This window comes from Schistocerca nitens, chromosome 7, assembly GCF_023898315.1.
Source record: "Schistocerca nitens isolate TAMUIC-IGC-003100 chromosome 7, iqSchNite1.1, whole genome shotgun sequence".
NCBI classification, from domain to species: Eukaryota; Metazoa; Arthropoda; class Insecta; order Orthoptera; family Acrididae; genus Schistocerca; species Schistocerca nitens.
Window position 1 is genome coordinate 56,893,693 of NC_064620.1, and position 19,697 is coordinate 56,913,389.

At 44.3% G+C, this 19,697-nt stretch overlaps 1 protein-coding gene across 1 annotated transcript in view; it reads left to right on the forward strand.

The window, feature by feature from the left end:
- LOC126195468 (uncharacterized) overlaps positions 1-19,697 on the forward strand; it is a 661,177-nt gene that overhangs the window by 333,049 nt on the left and 308,431 nt on the right. The window contains exon 2 of the mRNA XM_049934096.1: positions 13,365-13,570. Coding sequence (XP_049790053.1) covers positions 13,365-13,570 — 206 coding nt within the window. The remainder of the gene's footprint in view (positions 1-13,364; positions 13,571-19,697) is intronic.

The following is a 19,697-nucleotide window of genomic DNA, read 5'->3' on the forward strand; positions in this document are numbered from 1 at the left end:
CGTCAGGTTCTCATTCAAATGAGAAAAAATGGGCAAAAATGTGGAATTTATTTTTAGTCAATGAGAAGACGTACAATTGATTTTTGGGGATTATCATTCATCATAATGTGGAATTTATTATAGATTTTCAGTACAATACAAAAAGCAAAATGACACCTGTAATTACGATTTTTTCAAAGGCCTGCGAGTTTTAAGTACGCAGACTGCGTGCAGTGTAGCCCCTCAGCAGTTTCTTGAAATCAAAAATGGATAACATCAGTCGATACTACATTAAATTTATGGGAGCTTATACCTAACCCCAATGAAATAACGTTAATTTAGCGATATGGTGCTAAGTCAAACTTTGAGTTCGATTTTTGGGGATTGTTTCTGTCTTTACGGCTTTACAAAAAATAGTTCATACTATCAATTTTCATATATTATAGGTATAAGCTCCCGATAAGTCTTTACTTTTCGTGACCAAAAGTAGAAGGTAATAGTTTGATTTATTCTTATTTTATGCTGCACGCTGGTTTGAAAAATCGTTTTCCGAGAAAAACCTATTTAAGGTTAAGGGGAAATGCATAATCCAAAATGGTGAACCAAAACTTATGTTTTGACCAACTTTGACCATAACGTGACCAAAGAAATGAGTGTTTTCGTTACTTAGTTTTGTCTGCAACTGCAGGACTGTGTATCAACCCTTCCTCTAACTCAGATTATCCCTGGAGAGAAACTCTCTCGTTCTTCTTGGCCATAAAAGCCGATCTGACTGACAAAAATATGTTGCGTTCGGCAGCCTACATACGTTGTACGGCAGTTTTTTCAGCGAATATGTTTGCATGCATGCTACAATACAAATCATTTTGTAAAAGTGCGCCACGGCAAGTTTTCTACACGAGCCTGGCGTCTCCGGCTGAGAGTGTCACACGGCGGCCGTGACAGTGCTTAGAACAATGGGCTGTAGAAACTTTTGTAGCGTACGGATTAAGAAAGCTTTTCGCCCCAACATTCCAGACAAATACACTTTTTAAAAAATACAATAGGAAAAAATCGAATTTCGACCATTTTAAATGAGAACCTTTCGTTAACAGTCGTTCTGCTGGTAGCACAACTGAACTCACTAGTTATTTCATCTGTTAATTTCAAGCGACTTTTTAAATAGAGCTGCTGCACTGTTCGAGTGTACCCGTCCGTCAGTAAATGACGTTTGGCTGGTCTTCGTTTAGCTTTGATCGTTTACCTTTTATTTGTCCTTCTCGTCCCCACTTCTCAATCACATTACCAACAGTCTACTTAAGAAGCTGTAGACGAGTTAAATGTCACAGATAGTGTTTTCCTCAGATGACATTCAAGACTAGTCCACGTTCGAATTCACCACGCTCTCCTGACGACTCATTCTCCTGTTACTGCCTCTGTACTAACAACGCTGTTCTCCATGCCTCCTTTATACCAGCGGATCCACCTGTAGTGGCATTTACTGGCAATTCCATATTACATATGGGGCTCGGATACCAACGATCAGACAGTGTAAAACTGTCACTATGAAGTACATATTTTCTAGTTAATAATTCTGAGAATATGTGTGTGTGTGCGTGTGTGTGTGGTCACGGCAGCCTCGAACTCTTCCGGAAATCGGCGAAATTCGGCTAGAAATGAGGATAATGGGCAAGCGGTGCAACATTCGTAGTCTGTGTATAAGTTGAGAATTTGGGTCTAGCGAGAGGCGTAGTAGGGTACTCCGTGCAGTTACGATTACGATGTGTCCGACTTACTTAATAGTCAGCGGAACTGCCTAGTAAGCAGCAGGGATCTTGGTTCGAATCACAGTCCACCACAAATTTTCAACTCTCCCCTTTGACTTCCATCAATACTGACTTGCAGCCAACGTGTGTAATTCATTTATGCCTTAATGAGCTAACCTGCGGTACACCTTTTGCTTATTATGCCCTGTTGTATCGATACCGACTGCTCGAGTCTGGTTTGAATAAAGACAATTGTAGCCGGCGCCTTACCTGAACACTGCAACCGCCAACATTACCGACTTGTCGTGTGGGTTGTCTAACGGCTCGATCGCAGGCGTTTCCTCGTTAAAGGCTCGACGTTCCAGCTAGCTGTACGCGCGCCACCGATAATGGAGCGGAGCTACTTTCTTCATCCGGAGTCACGTGTCTGCACACATGTGCCCACACACCACTCATAATAGCAGCGTTGCGGTCAAAGTCACGTGATTACGTTCATATCAGTATTCCTGCCTTTATAAGCCGTGTCGAGGCCAGAGCCAGTTTCAAACAACTCCCAGCCCCCAACAACGAAATCCGTTCTGATGTATACCCCTCTCTCTAATCCTAATCACAACGCTCCACCTCACACGATACTTCCATTTTATCATTCACTCTTTCTCCACCTTGCTTACCACTTGTCGATAACAGCATTTCTACAGGACCACAAGGCCATATTCATTATTCCATCTCCATCACGGCCATTATGATTTTCTTGTATTACCGGCATCAGCATTACAACATGACATCATTCATGCTCATCAGTGAGTATAGTTAGACTGTAACATTTAATCGTCAAAAATGTTTTTAGAATCAATATTTTCCAGTTACGTGTTTTTTACAGATAATTTCATTTATCGTCATTTGTTTTCTATGTAAAATCGTAAATATCACCCCCCTCAATTTATGTGTTTTAAAAATTAACCTCTTACTTTCATGAAACTTCGTCGCAGATTTAAACTGTGTGCCGGACCGAGACTCGAACTCGGGACCTTTGCCTTTCGCGGGCAAGTGCTCTACCAACTGAGCTACCCAAGCACGACTCACGTCCCGTCCTCACAGCTTTACTTCTTCCAGTACCTCGTCTCCTACCTTCCAAACTTTACAGAAGCTCTTCTGCGAACCTATCAGAACTAGCACTTCTGAAAGAAAGGATATTGCGGAGACATGGCTTCGCCACAGACTGACGGATGTTTCCAGAATGAGATTTTGACTCTGCAGCGGAGTGTGCGCTGATATGAAACATCCTGGCAGATTAAAACTGTGTGCCGGACCGAGACTCTAACTCGGGACCTTTGCCTTTCGCGGGAAAGTGCTCTACCAACTGAGCTACCCAAGCACGATTTACGCCCCGTCATCACAGATTCGCAGATGAGCTTCTGTAAAGTTTGGAAGGTAGGAGACGAGGTACTGGCAGAAGTAAAGCTGTGAGGACGGACCGTGAGTCGTGCTTGGGTAGCTCAGTTGGTAGAGCACTTTCCCGCGAAAGGCAAAGGTCCTGAGTTCGAGTCTCGCTCCGGCACACAGTTTTAATTCGCCAGGAAGTTTCATATCAGCGCACACTCCGCTGCAGAGTGAAAATCGCACTCTGTTACTTTCATATTTTCATATAATTTACCCCTCTTTTAAATATACACTACTGGCCATTAAATTTGCTACACCAAGAAGAAATGCAGATGATAAGTGGGTATTCATTGGACATATATATTATACTACAACTGACATGTGATTACATTTTCACGCAGTTTGGGTGCACAGGTCCTGAGAAATCAGTACCCAGACCAACCACCTCTGGCCGTAATAACGGCCTTGATACGCCGAGGCATTGATTCAAACAGAGCTTGTATGGCGTCTACAGGTACAGCTGCCCATGCAGCTTCAACACGATAGCACAGTTCATCAAAAGTAGTGACTGGCGTACTGTGATGAGCTAGTTGCTCGGCCACCATTAACCAGACGTTTTCAGTTGGTGAGAGATCTGGAGAATGTGCTGGTCAGGGCAGCAGTCGAACATTTTCTGTATCCAGAAAGGCCCATACAGGACTTCCAACATGCGGTCGTGCATTATCCTGCTGAAATGTAGGGTTTCGCAGGGATCGAATGAAGGGTAGAGTTTTTATTCTATACAGGATTGCTAAAAACCTTCCACAAATCTGCCTAAGGAATGCATATTTCATTCTCTTTCCTTTTCTATCGTTGGCCGCAGGGCTAAAATTGCTCCATGTCCACTTTAGTGCCTGAGTGGTCAACGAAGCTGACTGCCATGTGGGAGACAGCGTTTCGGTTCCCAGGATTGTGAAGGATTTTTCCTGTTGGGAGAAATGGTAAGGGGTGTATTCAGACCTGTGATGGCAACTGAAGAGTTACTCGACCGACTACTAGCGGTTCCAAGGTCAGGAAACCCGACAACGAGCGGGAGAAGGGCCTGCTGACCACATGGCCCTCAGTAACGCCACTGGCAGAGGATGACATGGCGGTCGGATGGACCCTGTTGGCTATTTTACGGCCACTAAACGGGACTCAACTTTCTTTTAATTGCTCCTCGAGTTCCCTTTCCTCTCCTAACCACAATACTTCTCTCGCAAGCACGCTTTAGACAGATGAAAATCGACTACTCTGTGTGTGAGCGGCACTTGCCTGGATCTAAAGCAGCCCCCAAGTACGTCGACAGTTCGTCAGTGTCGTCGATGATCACTACACTACCTAAGACTGTGCCGTCGTCTGCTAACGCTGGAAATTATTAATAAACCTTGCCGCATTCACTCGTGTTATAGTAATGGATTTTGTGCTGTTGTGCCTTCTCAGTCGTTACTGTATAGCTTTATGTGGCTTCGAAACACATTACAAAGCTAGCTTACGGACCTGACAGAATTCACATTACACAACAGAGAGCCTAAATCTCTCAAAGCAAAAGGGTATTTAGGTTCTACAATATATGGATAAAGAAACAGCCTACATTGCGCATAAATAAGAACGCTAATAAATATACGTTTTAGTGAAAATTCTTTCAACAGTGAAGAAATCACATTTATAGAACGAGGGAAATCATTTTCGATTTTATTTGGCACGTAGGAAGAAAAGAACATACAGAGATGAAGTAAAGCAGCACTGTATAGTGTCATCTAAACATTGTTTTACGTTCAACGTTTTGAAATGTTTAGCTGACATTTTTCCTTTCCTTTGGGTTTCCAGCTTTGTTGGGAAATTACCATACGATCTTCTTCACGAACATCTACTAAGAGTTTTCCTGGTCTTTATTAAACTGAATTGGCACTGCTAAATACGCAATTTCATTACTATATTTCTATTTTTTAAATAAGGACGGCCCTTCACAAATATCACATTCAACGTTCAGACTACGACCTGTGCAGCACAAGGCGTCACAGCAGCGCCGATGTGTAAACAAAAACTACCAGTCGGACCGACGGACTCAGTACTGATACAAGAGGGCAGTGGCGCTGCGATTCACTCAGTTAGACAAAGTGGTCACTCGGTAGAAGGTGCTTTAATGTGCTTTCACCTTTCCCTTCCATTCCCGTGTGGACTATTTATAATTAACGTATATGGCACCAGACTGATTATGTGTTAATTTTCGGCTCTATCTCCTGACTCAGTAGACCGTTTGATTATAAGTTACTCACACAGCATTGCTTACGGCAATCAGCACCTCAGGTTGACGACGGTGTAGGTTCAAAAATGGCTCTGAGCACTATGGGACTTAACTTCTTTGGTCATCAGTCCCCTAGAACTTAGAACTACTTCAACCTAACTAACCTAAGGACATCACACACACCCATGCCCGAGGCAGGATTGGAACCTGCGACCGTAGCGGTCGCGTGGTTCCAGGCTGTAGCGCCTAGAACCGCTCGGTCACCCCGGCCGGCACGGTGTAGGTTCTTAGACGCTTGAGTCACTATCTACACCTAATGCTATAAGACAGAGAAAAATTTATGCAAAAATGTCCGGGCGAGTTAGGATATTCCTAAATTAAATCAGTAGATGTATCGTAATTAAAAGAACAAAAACTTCTCAGTCAGGTCGCCCTGGAAAGATCCGTTTAAGATACAGTTGCGAATGTGTGGTTTCAGATCATCACTGAGGTTAGTATAAGATAATGACCTAGAGCAGTGCTCGTCAAACTGCCAGCGGCCCTTCGCAGCTCCACCTTAACAGGCGGTGGTATTCGCTACCGTGTTTCATAATAGACAAATCAAAAAAAAGTTTCGCATCATATCGGTTCCGAGAGTTCCGAAACCTCTACAGGACTTTGGAACAGAGATCAACAGAAACATCATTGCCGCGCTTTGTATTGCTCATGAAAACCACACATTGCATGTTGTACCACCATCCAGCGAGATCTTCAGAGGTGGTGGTCCAAATTGCTGTACACATCAGTAACTCTAATACCCAGTATCACGTCCTCTTGCACTGATGCATACCCCTATTCGTCATGGCATACTATCCACAAGTTTATCAAGGCACTGTTCGTCCAGATTATCCCAGTTCTCTACGGCGATTTGGCGTAGATTCATCAGAGTGGTTGGTGGGTCACGTCATCCATTAACAGCCCTTTTCAATCTATACGAGGCATGTCCGATTGGATTCATGTCTGGAGAACTTGCTGGCCACTCTAGTCGAGCGATGTCGTTATCCTGAAGGAACTCATTCCCAAGATGTGCACGATTGGGGTGCGAATTGTAGCCCATGAAGACGAATGCCTCCTCGCCAATATGCTGCCGAAATGGTTGCACTATCGGACAGAGGATGGCATCCACGTATCGTTCAGACGTTACGGAGCCTTCCATGACCACCAGCGGCGTATGTCGACCCCACATAACGCCACCCCAAAACAGCAGGGAACCTCCACCCTGCTGCACTCGCTGGACAGTGTGTTTAAGGCATTTAGCCTGACCTTGTTCCCTCTAAACACATCTCCGGCGATTGTCTGGTTGAAGGCATATGCGACACTCATCAACTGCCCATTCGGCATGTTGTTGGGCCCATCTGTACCGTGCTGCATGGTGTCGTGGTTGCAAAGATGACATCGCCATGGACGTCGGAAGTGAAGTTACGCATCATGCAACCTATTGCGCACATTGTGAGTCGTAACACGACGTACTGTAGGTGCACGAAAAGCATTATTCAACATGGTGGCTTTCCACTCAGGGTTCCTCCGAGCCATAATTCGTAGGTTGCGGTCATCCACTGCAGTAGTAGCCCTTAGGCGGCCTGAGCGAGGCATGTTATCGACAGTAGCTGTCTCTTTGTATGTCCACCATGTCCGAACAACATAGCTTTGGTTGACTCCGAGACGCCTGGACACCTCCCTTGTTGAGAGCCCTTCCTAGCACAAAGTAACAATGCGGACTCGATCGAACCGCGGTATTGACCGTTTAGGCGTGGTTGAACAACAGACAACACGAGCCGTATACCACCTTCCTGGCGGAATGACTGGAACTGATTGGTTGTCGGACCCCTCCTTCTAATCGGCGCTGCTCATGCATGGTTGTTACATCTTTCGGTGGGTTCAGTGACATATCTGAACAGTCAAGCGGACTGTGTCTATGATAGAATATCGACAGTCAACGTCTGTCCTCAGGATTTCTGGGAACAGGGCTGATGCAAAACTTTTTTTGATGGGTGTAGTATGCATCTATCAGCTAACATCCGAATCCAAAAATGTCATCTAACCTTAAGAGCCTCATAACAGTGTAGATTTCCCGTTCCATTCCAGTACTCATAGAGAGAGTGATATTTTGAGATGTACTTAGTTTTATCTGAGGCTGGAGGATTCGGTCGCGAGCTAAGCAATATTGGCGGCCTACTTCTTTGGCAGAGATGCAAGTAACGCGGACTCTACGGGGATAGAACAATTTATCGTTCCCTTATAGTAGCAGAATGGGGCGCTCCGCGGAACTCACGGACTTCGAACGTGGTCAGGGGATTGGGTGTCGCTTGTGTCATACGTCTATACGTGAGATTTCTACGCTCCTAAACATCCGTATGTCCACTTTTTACGATGTGATAGTCAAGTGGAAACTGAAGGGACACGTGTAGCACAAAAGCGTACAGGTCGATCTCGTCTGTTGACTGACAGAGAGCGTCGATAGCTGAGGAGGATTGTAATGTGTAATAGGCAGACATCTATCCAGATCATCACACAGGAATTCCAAACTGCAACACGATCCGCTGTAAGTACTAGGACAGTTAGACGGGAGGTGAGAAAACTTGGATTTAATGGTCGAGCGGCTGCTCATAAGCCACACCACGCCGCCCAATGCCAAACGACGCTTCGCTTGACGTAAGGAGCCTAAACATTGGACGACTGAACAGTGGAAAAAGTTGCTTGGAGTGACAACTCACGGTACACATTGTGGCGATCAGATGGCAGAGTGTGGGTATGGTGAATGCCCGGTGAACGTCATCTGTCAGCATGTGTAGTGCCAATAGTAAAATTCCTAGGCGATGGTGTTATGGTGTGGCCGTGTTCTTCATGGATGCGGCTTGCACCCCTTATTGTTTTGCGCGGCACTATCACAGCGCAGGCCTACATTGATGTCTTAAGCACGTTCTTCCTTCCCAATGTTGAAGAGGAATATGGGGATGCGGATTGTATCTTTCAACACGATCGAGCACCTGTTTATAATGCACGACCTGTGGCGGAGTGGTTACACGACAGTAACATCCCTGTAGAGGAGTTGCCTGCACAGAGTCCTGACTTGAATCCTAAAGAACACCTTTGGGATATTTTGGATACCCGACTTCATTCCAGGCCTCAGCGACCGACATCGATACCTCTCCTCATTGCAGTACTCCGTGAAGAATGGACTGCCATTCCGCAAGAAACCTTCCAGCACCTGATTGAACGATTTCCTGCGAGAGTAGAACCTGTCATCACGGTTAAGGGTGGGCCAACACCATACTGAATTCCAGAATCACTGATGGAGGGCACCACCAAGTCATTTTCAGTCAGATGTCCGGATACTTTTGATCTCATAGTGTATACGATGATCCGGGAATGTTTGAAATAATTCATAACTAATAGCAGTGGCTAGTGTAGTATGCTTATACAAAGGCGGCTATTTGAGGACCTACTCCTACAACATATACAAGCGCACAGTAAAATGTAATATGCAACGTGCTAAAGCATTATTGAACTCTTTGCTAACTTAGACCCTGTGTGAAATTTGTGCTCAGTTAGATAAAAACTTAATCGAAATGTTCACGTTTACTAACTAGGTCAAATTGCAAGTTTCGTAGGAGAGCTTCTATGAAGTTTGGAAGGTAGGAGACGTGGTACTGGTAAAAGTAAAGCTGTGAGGACGGGTCCTGAGTCGTGCTTGGATAGCTCAGTTGTCAGATCACTCTCCGGCGAAAGGAAAAGGTCCGGACTTAGGGTCTTTGTCTGGCACACAGTTTTAGTATACCAATAAGTTTCATATTAATGTACACTCCGTTACAGAACGAAAATTTCATTCACGTTGTGTGTTGCTTAGTAGTGTGTTGGTTCAGCTTTCGAATGCAATACAGCAGCGATTGTGAATGGTAAGGTTTCGACTATTCGATGGTGTTTTTCCGCAGATATCTAGCACCAAATGTCTACATACAGTTATCGCAATTCCAGAAAATAACGGTACCTGTTTCGTATTTGCGCAGTTGGCTGCCTATGTTGTCCTAGATGTTTTACATCGGAATTGTGTGAAGTTAATTCTGTGTCCAAGACATAAACATACTTTCTCTATCATACTTACAGCATGACCTGAGCTGGTGATACGGACAGTTATCCTGCTGGATCATTCTGTCGACGTCTGGGAAGTCATAAAGTACGACTAGATCTGGTGGTCCACAATTGTGTTCATATAGGCCTAGTTCACAGCTGTGTTGGTGCCCTCGATTGCTACCACTAATCCCATAGAAACCCTACTAAATCTCCCCTATAGCGCAATAGTGCTTCCACTGGCCGTCATCCATGGCGTTGTGCATTTTTCGAACAGTCGTTTCCTTGTATGTCAGCCTAACTTTATAATGCTAACGACATATTGGAACAAAAAATATGATTCATTCCACTAGGTGACACGTTTACATTGACTCACCGTCCAATATTGGTGAACCGTCGGCAATTTTAATCATAATTGACGACATCGCTCTCAATGTGGAAACACGTAGATGCCATCTGCTGCGGACCGTCAAGTTCAACAGCGTGCCTTGAAAGGTGTACTCCAAACCATTTGCACCTACTCCAGCACGGTACCCACCTGCCACAGATCGCCGCCTATAGGTCTTCACAGTGCGGAAAAGTCTCCGACATCCACGTTCCTGTGATGTGGGGTGGACGTCCAACACCTTGTCGCCTACTCGTAGTTTCACCGTTCTTCAACCACTTTCCATAGGTGTTTACCACAACAGAACGTGAACAGCAACCGGCTTCAGGACTTCCGAGATTCTCGTTCCCAGGCACGAAGCACTAATAATCTACTCTTTCTCAAGTCTCTTGTGTCAGTGTATTTCCCCATTCACGGTCCATTTTGCCGATAGAAGATTCCCTGTTGGTATCTGCTGCCCTTTTCGCGTCACGTGTCTGCAACGACTCCACGCATAATTCTGTCTCGTGTTATACTGTGGTCATAATGTTTTGGTCAGCATGCTCGCTTTCACTCTTTCGCAGTTACTAACATCTGCTTTATCGACCCTTGTTTACTGAGATATTTTTACGAGGGGCATTGAACAAGTAATAGTAACATTTTTTTTCTAAGAGTAAGTCAGTTTTATTCCGAATACGCTATACTATTCCCCTCTCTTCTGGCGACGAAATCCTACCTTTCCACATAATCTCCGTTCAGTGCGACAGCCTAACGCCACCTTAATGGGAGAGACTATATGCCCATATGGTAGCACGCTATTAGTCGACGTGGAAGCCAACGACTTGCTGCATCAATAACCCCCATCATCCATCCACGTACTTCTTCCCACTGGGTTCATCTTTCATTTGGCCGAACAGATGGAAGTCGGAAGATGCGAGATCCGCGCTTTAGATGAGGAAGTACAATCCAGTTAACTTTTGTGACGACTCCCATCAGAGACGTTCAGCTTTGCATCGAGATGTTTCGTTTTTATCCGTCGATCAGATCGAGTGAGAGTGTCCGCACCGTCCAATATTGCAGGAGTCACAGCTACTTGTGGCCGGCTGCCATGCGGGTGGTCGGACAGGTTTGCACAACACTGTTGCGCTGATCACATACGCCTCGCACAACAGCTCACCGTACTTTTGTTCAGCGACAGGTCTCTGTATACATTCTAAAAGCTCCTACGCATATTTACGATGCACTGGCTTCCCACCAAAAGAAACTCTATGACACCTCTCTATTGAGATGTCATTTAGAACGCTACGTACAGCGCCGCCACCCATTCAAACATCAGAAAACTGTAGGGGCTGAAGTAGAAATATTCTACGATGTGCAGAGCAAATTCAGAATTCTTTAAAACGAAATTAGCCGGGGTAAACATGTTGCGATTATTGCTGAACGACCCTCGTAGTTCTGTTAACCTATACCTTCTTCCGTATGACTTTCCGGTATTAATACACTACCGGTCATTAAAATTGCTACACCACGAAGATGTGCTACAGACGCGAAATTTAACCGACAGGAAGAAGATGCTGTGATATGCAAATGATTAACTTTTCAGAGTATTCACACAAGTTTGGCGCCGGTGGTGACACCTACAACGTGCTGACATGAGGAAAGTTTCTAACCGATTTATCATACACAAACAGCAGTTGACCGGTGTTGCCTGGTGAAACGTTGTTGTGATGGTGATGCCTCGTGTAAGGAGGAGAAATGCGTACCATCATGTTTCCGACTTTGACAAAGGTCGGATTGTAGCCTATCGCGATTGCGGTTTATCGTGTAGCGACATTTCTGCTCGCGTTGGTCGAGATCCAATGACTGTTAGCAGAATATGGAATCGGTGGATTCAGGAGGGTAATACGGAACGCCGTGCTGGATCCCAACGGCCTCGTATCACTAGCAGTCGAGATGACAGGCGTCTTATCCGCATGGCTGTAACGGATCGTGCAGCCACGTCTCGATCCCTGACTCAACAGATAGGGACGTTTGCAAGAGAACAACCATCTGCGCGAAGAGATCGACGACGTTTGCAGCAGCATGGACTATCAGCTCGGAGACCACGGCTGCGGTTACCCTTGACGCTACATCACAGACAGGAGCGCCTGCGATGGTGTACTCAACGACGAACCTGGGTGCACGAATGACAAAACGTCATTTTTTCGGATGAATCCAGGTTCTGTTTGCAGCATCATGATGCTCGCATCCGTGTATGGTGACATCACTGTGAAAGCACGTTGGAAGCGCGTATTCGTCATCGCCATACTGGCGTATCACCCCGAGTGATGGTATGGGACGCCATTGGTTGTTCGCAATGACGGCACTTTGAACAGTGGACTTTACATTTCACATGTGTTACGACCCGTGGCTCTTCCCTTCATTCGATCCCTGCGAAACCCTACATTGCGGCTGGATAATGTACGACCGCATGTTTCAGGTCCTGTACGGGCCTTTCTGGATACAGAAAATGTTTGACTGCTGCCCTGGCCAGCACATTCTCCATATCTCTCACCAATTGAAAACGTCTGGTCAATGGTGGCCGAGCAACTTGCTCGTCACAATACGCCAGTCACTACTCTTGATGAACTGTGGTATCGTGTTGAAGCTGCATGGGCAGCTGTACCTGTATACGCCATCCAAGCTCTGTTTGACTTAATGCCCAGGCGTATCAAGGCCGTTAGTACTGCCAGAGGTGATTGTTCTGGGTACTGATTTCTCAGGATCTCTGCACCCAAACTGTGTGAAAATGTAATCACATGTCAGTTCTAGTATAATACAGTGTGATTCAAAAAGAATACCACAACTTTAAAAATGTGTATTTAATGAAAGAAACAAAATATAACCTTCTGTTATACATCATTACAAAGAGTATTTAAAAAAGATTTTTTTCACTCAAAAACAAGTTCAGAGATGTTCAATATGGCCCCCTCCAGACACACGAGCAATATCAACCCGATACTCCAACTCGTTCCACACTTTTCCCTGTGCACAAACACCCATTCTCTGTAAACTGTTTATACCAACGTTTAATACACCACCTATCAGGAGGTTTAACACCATACTTCGTTCGAAATGCACGCTGAACAACTGTCGTCGATTCACTTCTGCCGTACTCAATAACACAAAAAGCTTTCTGTTGAGCGGTCGCCATCTTAGCATCTTAGCATCAACTGACGCTGACGCCTAGTCAACAGCGCCTCAAGCGAACAAATGTACAACTAAATGAAACTTTATAGCTCCCTTAATTTGCCGACAGATAGTGCTTAGCTCTGCCTTTTGTCGTTGCAGAGTTTTAAATTCCTAAAATTGTGGTATTCTTTTTGAATCACTCTGTATAATTGTACAATGAATACCCGCTTATCATATGCATTTCTTCTTGGTGTAGCAATTTTAATGGCCAGTAGTGTAGTTATACACCGTGTATGTGTGTGTCTCTCAGTAACTGTGAAGCCGGGTCGTCAGTGAGTGGTTTTTGTTGCAGGGGGCTGGAGCCTGCGGCTGGTGGAGGTGAGGATCCCGATGCACACGGTGCTGCACCAGAACGCGCGCCTCGAGTGCCACTACGACCTGGAGGGCGAGTCGCTCTACTCGGTCAAGTGGTACAAGGACGGCCGCGAGTTCTACCGCTTCGTGCCCAGGGACACGCCGCCGGCGCAGATCTTCCAGCTGCCCGGAGTAGTCGTCGATGTGAGTACTGAATCTGCTCAGAGTCCCTACTCCTTTGAAACTGTTTGCGGCGCTGGAACGGGGGGTAATGTTCTCATCGACTGTCTTTGCCAGATACAGCTCGTGACCCATTCGGGTTCTACATCTGTTTCTGTACTCTGACGGATGCAATGTGTGGCGGAGGGTACACGGTGCACAGGTATCATTCTCCCACTGCCTATTCCAGCCGCTGGTTGTGAACGTGGAGACATACTATCGGTATCCCTATATGTGGGCTCGAATTTTTCGAAGTTAGTAGTTGTGATGATTACGTGAAGTGTATGTTGGAGGAAACAGTGTGTTCTGGTAGGTATGCAATGTGTCGGAACTGTAGATTGGAAAGACTCGGAACTGTGAGAACATAATTTCATTATAATTTAACTCTTGCTAATACTGTGCCGTCCGTATCTCGTGGCCGTGCGGTAGCGTTCTCGCTTCCCATGCCCGGGTTCCCGGGTTCGATTCCCGGCGGGGTCAGGGATTTTCTCTGCCTCGTAATGACTGGGTGTTGTGTGCTGTCCTTAAGTTAGTTAGGTTTAAGTAGTTCTAAGTTCTAGGGGACTGATGACCATAGATGTTAAGTCCCATAGTGCTCAGAGCCATTTGAACCAATACTATGCCTGTAAACAACAAACTCAAATGACCCTTTAACCAGGCAGCGGTGTGGCCTTGAATTCTTACCCAACGTGTAATATAAATGACCCAGCAGATAGTGTCGGAAGTTCCATGCGGCTTTTCGCGGATGATGTTTTAGTATACAAAGAAGTTGCAGCATTAGAAAATTGCAGCGAAATGCAGGAAGATCTGCAGCCGATAGGCACTTTGTGCAGGGACTGGCAACTGACCCTTAACATAGACAAATGTAATGTATTGCGAATACCTAGAAAGAAGGATCCTTTATTGTACGATCATATGATAGCGGAACGAATACTGGTAGCAGTTACTTCTGTAAAATATCTGGGAATATGCGTACGGAACGATTTGAAGTGGAATGATCATATAAAATTAATTGCTGGCAAGGCAGGTGTCAGGTTGAGATTCATTGGGAGAGTCCTTAGAAAATGTAGTCCGTCAAGAAAGGAGGTGTCTTACCAAACACTCTTTCGACCTATACTTGAGTATTGCTCATCAGTGTGGGATACGTAGCAGGTCGGGTTGACGGAAGGAATACAGAAGATCCAAAGAACAGCGGCGCGTTTCGTCAAAGGGTTATATGGTAACCGTGATAGCGTTACGGAGATGTTTAGCAAACTCAACTGGCAGACTCTGCAAGAGAGGCGCTCTGTATCGCGGTGTAGCTTGCTGTCCAGGTTTCGAGAGGGTGCGTTTCTGGATGAGGTATCGAATATATTGCTTCTCCCTACTTATACTTCCCGAGGAGATCACCAATGTAAAATTAGAGGGATTCGAGCACGCACGAAGGCTTTCCGGCAGTCGTTCTTGTCGCGAACCATACGAGACTGGAACAGGAAAGGGAGGCAATGACAGTGGCAAGTACAGTGCCCTCTGCTACACACCGTTGGGTGGCTTGCGGAGTATAAATGTAGATGTAGATGCACTACATCCTATGTAGTTTCTTACATGTACTGAATATTTTAACTTCGAATTTAACGATTTAATCAGCTGTAAATTATTACAATGGATTAATGTTATTAATACGTAGTGACAACAATAAAACAGACTTTTATTCATTAAATAGTAGTCACAAACCAGTTACAAATATTGAATCATACAATATTGAAATTAATGTTTGCTGCGCGATGCTATTGTATTGAAATAACAGAGGTTATAATTACCAAAACAGCTTTTATATACTGACAGTGCCACAAGACACTCATTATGCTAAAAGCATTTTCATGATTCACCATCTAATTTCTCCTTACTGGTACAACTCTTTTCTCCATTTAGTCGTTCTGTTTTTTTTTTCCAGATCATAACTACCACTGACCTCATCTTTATCGTTTTCATCTCCTTCTTACTTTGGCGTTTAGTGATCACTGACAATAACAGCAGCTTCCTTATCTCCACCATTAGAATCAATTGGCTCCTCACCAAGTACGTCATCAATCAATACTCGCACTTGGTCCCATTCAGGCCTATAATGATCCAACTGTAATCATATTTGCTCTTAATTATACAATCAAATAACAAATCTTACGCAAAATACTCAAAAATATGCAGTCAAATAGGTACCTTGAGGTTTTCGTCTTACAGTACGATAGTGGTGTGTTCGGATTTAACAAACCCCAGCAATCTCATACTTGTTTCAACAGCTTCTCACGACGTCCTGTGTACAAACTAAAGTTACAAATCTGTTTATATGCAGACTGAAGCGTCAAATGAGAATTTGTCATTCCAGTCTGCATATGTACATCAAGATGTAAGGAAATAGTTTCATTTGATTGAAGTCAGAAAGACACATTCGTACCACTCTCCTGATGTCTTGTAGCAGGTGTCTGGAAAGAAAAAACAGTTTGACATGTCATCTAGCAATTAATTGCAGGAATTCGCCATATTCAGTTCGTCTGCATGCGTAGTTCACACCCTCCCACAGCACTGCGGGTTAAATAATCTTACAGACAGAATGTAGGTGAACTGCATAAATACAATAACAAAACAGAAATGACAATGAAAAATAACAAATATACAGTATCCAATGAAGCAATACTGTTCCAAGTACTTATAATTTAAATCTTGGAACGTGTCACTATGTAATCTAATTTGCCGACAGACCCTACTGGTAAAAGTTACCATTGATGTACCACGGATTTTAGCGGCTAATATGATCAAGTAATTATACTGATGATGGAAGCCCCTGTTGATGTTCCTTCTGTGTTTGCGAATCAAATTTTGGGTTTTTAACTCCACATCTTTCAGAATATTCTTCTTTCTATATTTACCCACACATGTTTCGACTCCGTCGTGTCATCTTCTGTGGCCTCAATTTATTTCTGTAAAAACATTATACATAGTTCATGGTTGTTCTTCCAGGTGAAGCCTAAGAACTTTTACATGTGCTTTTTTTATTTAGTTTCGATTGCTCATCTGAAATAGTGAGAGGGGATTTGTACACGCACAAAAAAAGACGACCTGTACAAGTTCACTTTCACAATTAATGTAATTTCAGGTGAATAATCGAAACAAAATTTTAAAAATGTAAATTATTTAGTTTTTAGGCCGAAAATAGAAAAAAAGCATGAACTAAACCGAGACTACCAGAAAAATGTCTGGGTACGTAGGGAAAGAAATACATTGTGATTTGCAGAAGTAAGAGTTCAATAACCCAAATGATCAGCTCATCAACGCGGAATAAAAATACCAATATGTAAAATCATCAGATCACATAGTTGTCAACTTAAATAGCGGTATCAGCACAAGGACAAGTTTCACTAGGCTACGTCTTAAGCACCGATCAACAAAGTACGGTGGCATACGCGCTACTTTAATACAACAATAGCAAGTGACTCCTGCAGGTAACAGGAAATAACAGCACCCATGCGTCCAGCTGGTTCCGCATTCGTTGTGATCGCCCGCCACCGGGCTGCCCCTTCCTTCACGCTCCGCACGACCCACAACTGGCAGCGAAGCGTCGTCCCCAGTGCTGGCGCGGCCTTGTTCGTCTCGCTGCCCCAGGCGCCTTGTTCGTCTCGCTGCCCCAGTGCACTTGCACCAGCCGCTCATCGGCGTCCAAGGCGCTAGCTGCGGCCTACCCTCTTTGTTGTGGGTGCCCTCTCGCACGGAACAACTCAAGTTCTAACAACCCTACCACAACAAAGGTCAAAAATTATTTACGATTGTAGTGTTGCTCACGCTGCTAAATATTGCATTTTCGGGTAACAACAAAGTTATATTATGTGGCAGGTATCATTAGAGCACAGTTAATAAACTCATTTCTTGAAATAATGGATAAACTAGGCGCTCATCTTGTCGTGTTTCCCACGATGGTCTCGTTGTGAACTCATGGCTCAATCGTCGAAAATCTAGGTAGTGATGATTCCAAGCTCGGATGCAAAGAGGCCTAGGTGTTATTCTGCGATATTCAAAAGTTTTATAGATGTGTTTCATAAACCATTCTTGAAGATTAAACTTTTGCAAGTTAGGGCAATGGTGATGTAAAAAAGTAATCAGCACTCCGAATTTAAGTTACACTTCTTTTTTATTACTTTTGTTGCAACATCATTGCACAATATAAAACATACTTGAAAATATCTTCCTCACTGTTAAAGTTCACATTTCATAAACTGACTACAATTAGCGTCTTTTCAACATGACGACCAAGACTTGACTTTCTAATAACCGCTTACGCGCCCAAAAATCAGAGTTACAAGTACGTCAAAAATCATAGTGACAAAAGAAAGAATACACATAAGAATAATACCATTGCAATATAAACATATCGATGTATCAAAGTACGTCTACATTAACGAAATCAAATCTGAATGTTGTCATAGAAATATGTTAACTATTTTACAGAAACACAGTAGAATATTGCTGGTATCGAGAGGTTGAAGTGTGGTGCCGTAATGGTTACGTAATTCAAGTACCATTACAAAGTGCATGGGACTTTAGCACCACCTGACGAGCAAGCGGGGACCTCCAGTTGTGCCATCTCTACCACGGCACAGTTGCTTCACTCTGGACTCTAGGAGTTTTTTAAGGCTGTCCTCTGCGCACCAAGTCTTTATTGTAACGCCTCCCACTCCAGTTCTTTGAACACCTCTGTGACATCCTCAAGCTGGCTAAACGAACGCTTGACAAATTACGAAGCTCTGTTCTGAATCTCTGCTATCTCAGCCCCACTCAATAAGTGTCCAAGACTGGCGAACAGTTATCAAGAGTCGGTTGAACTGCTGTTTTACGTAAGGATTTGCCCTTGCATTGTAATTTTCAATCTTCGGAGCAATACACTACAACGGAGTGCACTCTGATTTGAAACTAGCTGTGAGACTAATAACATCTGCCGAAACTCGAACTCGATTATTTACCTTAACTTTCATTGCCGAAGACAGATATAATCTGCGCGAAGTTGTAAAAATAGCACACTGTCCAGTTTAGCGTCTTTTCTAATGAGCCCTTTTTAATAACAAAAAAGTGAAGTACGCAGGACAAGGAAACAAAATGAAACTTCACAGGTTGAGAGGGAATGTGATGTCATTTTAGCAAATCAGAATCGAATCAAATTCACGGAGAACTTGGAAGTTTCGGCCGACTTATCTGTATGACTTTACACCCTCTCTGGCTTGGAAGTATTCAGCGATTCGCTTGGTAAGGGTGTTAAAGTCCGTTTCTGTTGTGGTGTTAAGTGCAGCCTACGCATCGGACGCTAATTCCCTCGTCCGGCTACCATTAGGCTCCGACCAATAGCGCGAATGACGCAGAATATAACGGGAAGACACTATTTGTTCTGGGACGGCAGGCGTAGATGTGAATAGGTTTCGATATGCTTTGGCCAGAATAAGACAACCCTCACTCCAGTTGGTCAGACGCGATCGACCGGAATCATGAAGACGAGCAAGCCTGCCCTTATGTTTCCACACAGTACAATATCGAGCGCCGGCCGATGTGACCGAGCGGTTCTAGGCACTTCAGTCTGGAATGCCGCGACCGCTACGGTCGCAGTTTCGAATCCGGCTTCGGGCATGGATGTGTGTGATGTCCTTAGGTTAGTTAGGTTTAAGTAGTTCTAAGGTCCAGGGGACTGATGACCTCAGATGTTAAGTCCCATACTGCTCAGAGCCACTTGAATCATTTGAACCAATATCGAGCACTTCCGCATCCGAATGCCCCGCATATCAAGTTATTGCATGAATGCGTAGTGTCTGTTCTTTGGCACATGTCCGAAAGAAGGGACATCACGTATTCATAAACTGATACACCCAGCTGGGCCATGACTCCAACTTCTTCAATGAGGCTGCACAAATACACTACTGGCCATTAAAATTGCTACACCATGAAAAAATGCAGATGATAAACGAGTGTTCATTGGACAAATATATTATACTAGAACTGACACGTGATTACATTTTCACGCAGTTTAGGTGCATAGATCCTGAGAAATCAGTACCCAGAACAACTTCCTCTGGCCGTAATAACGGCCTTGATACGCCTG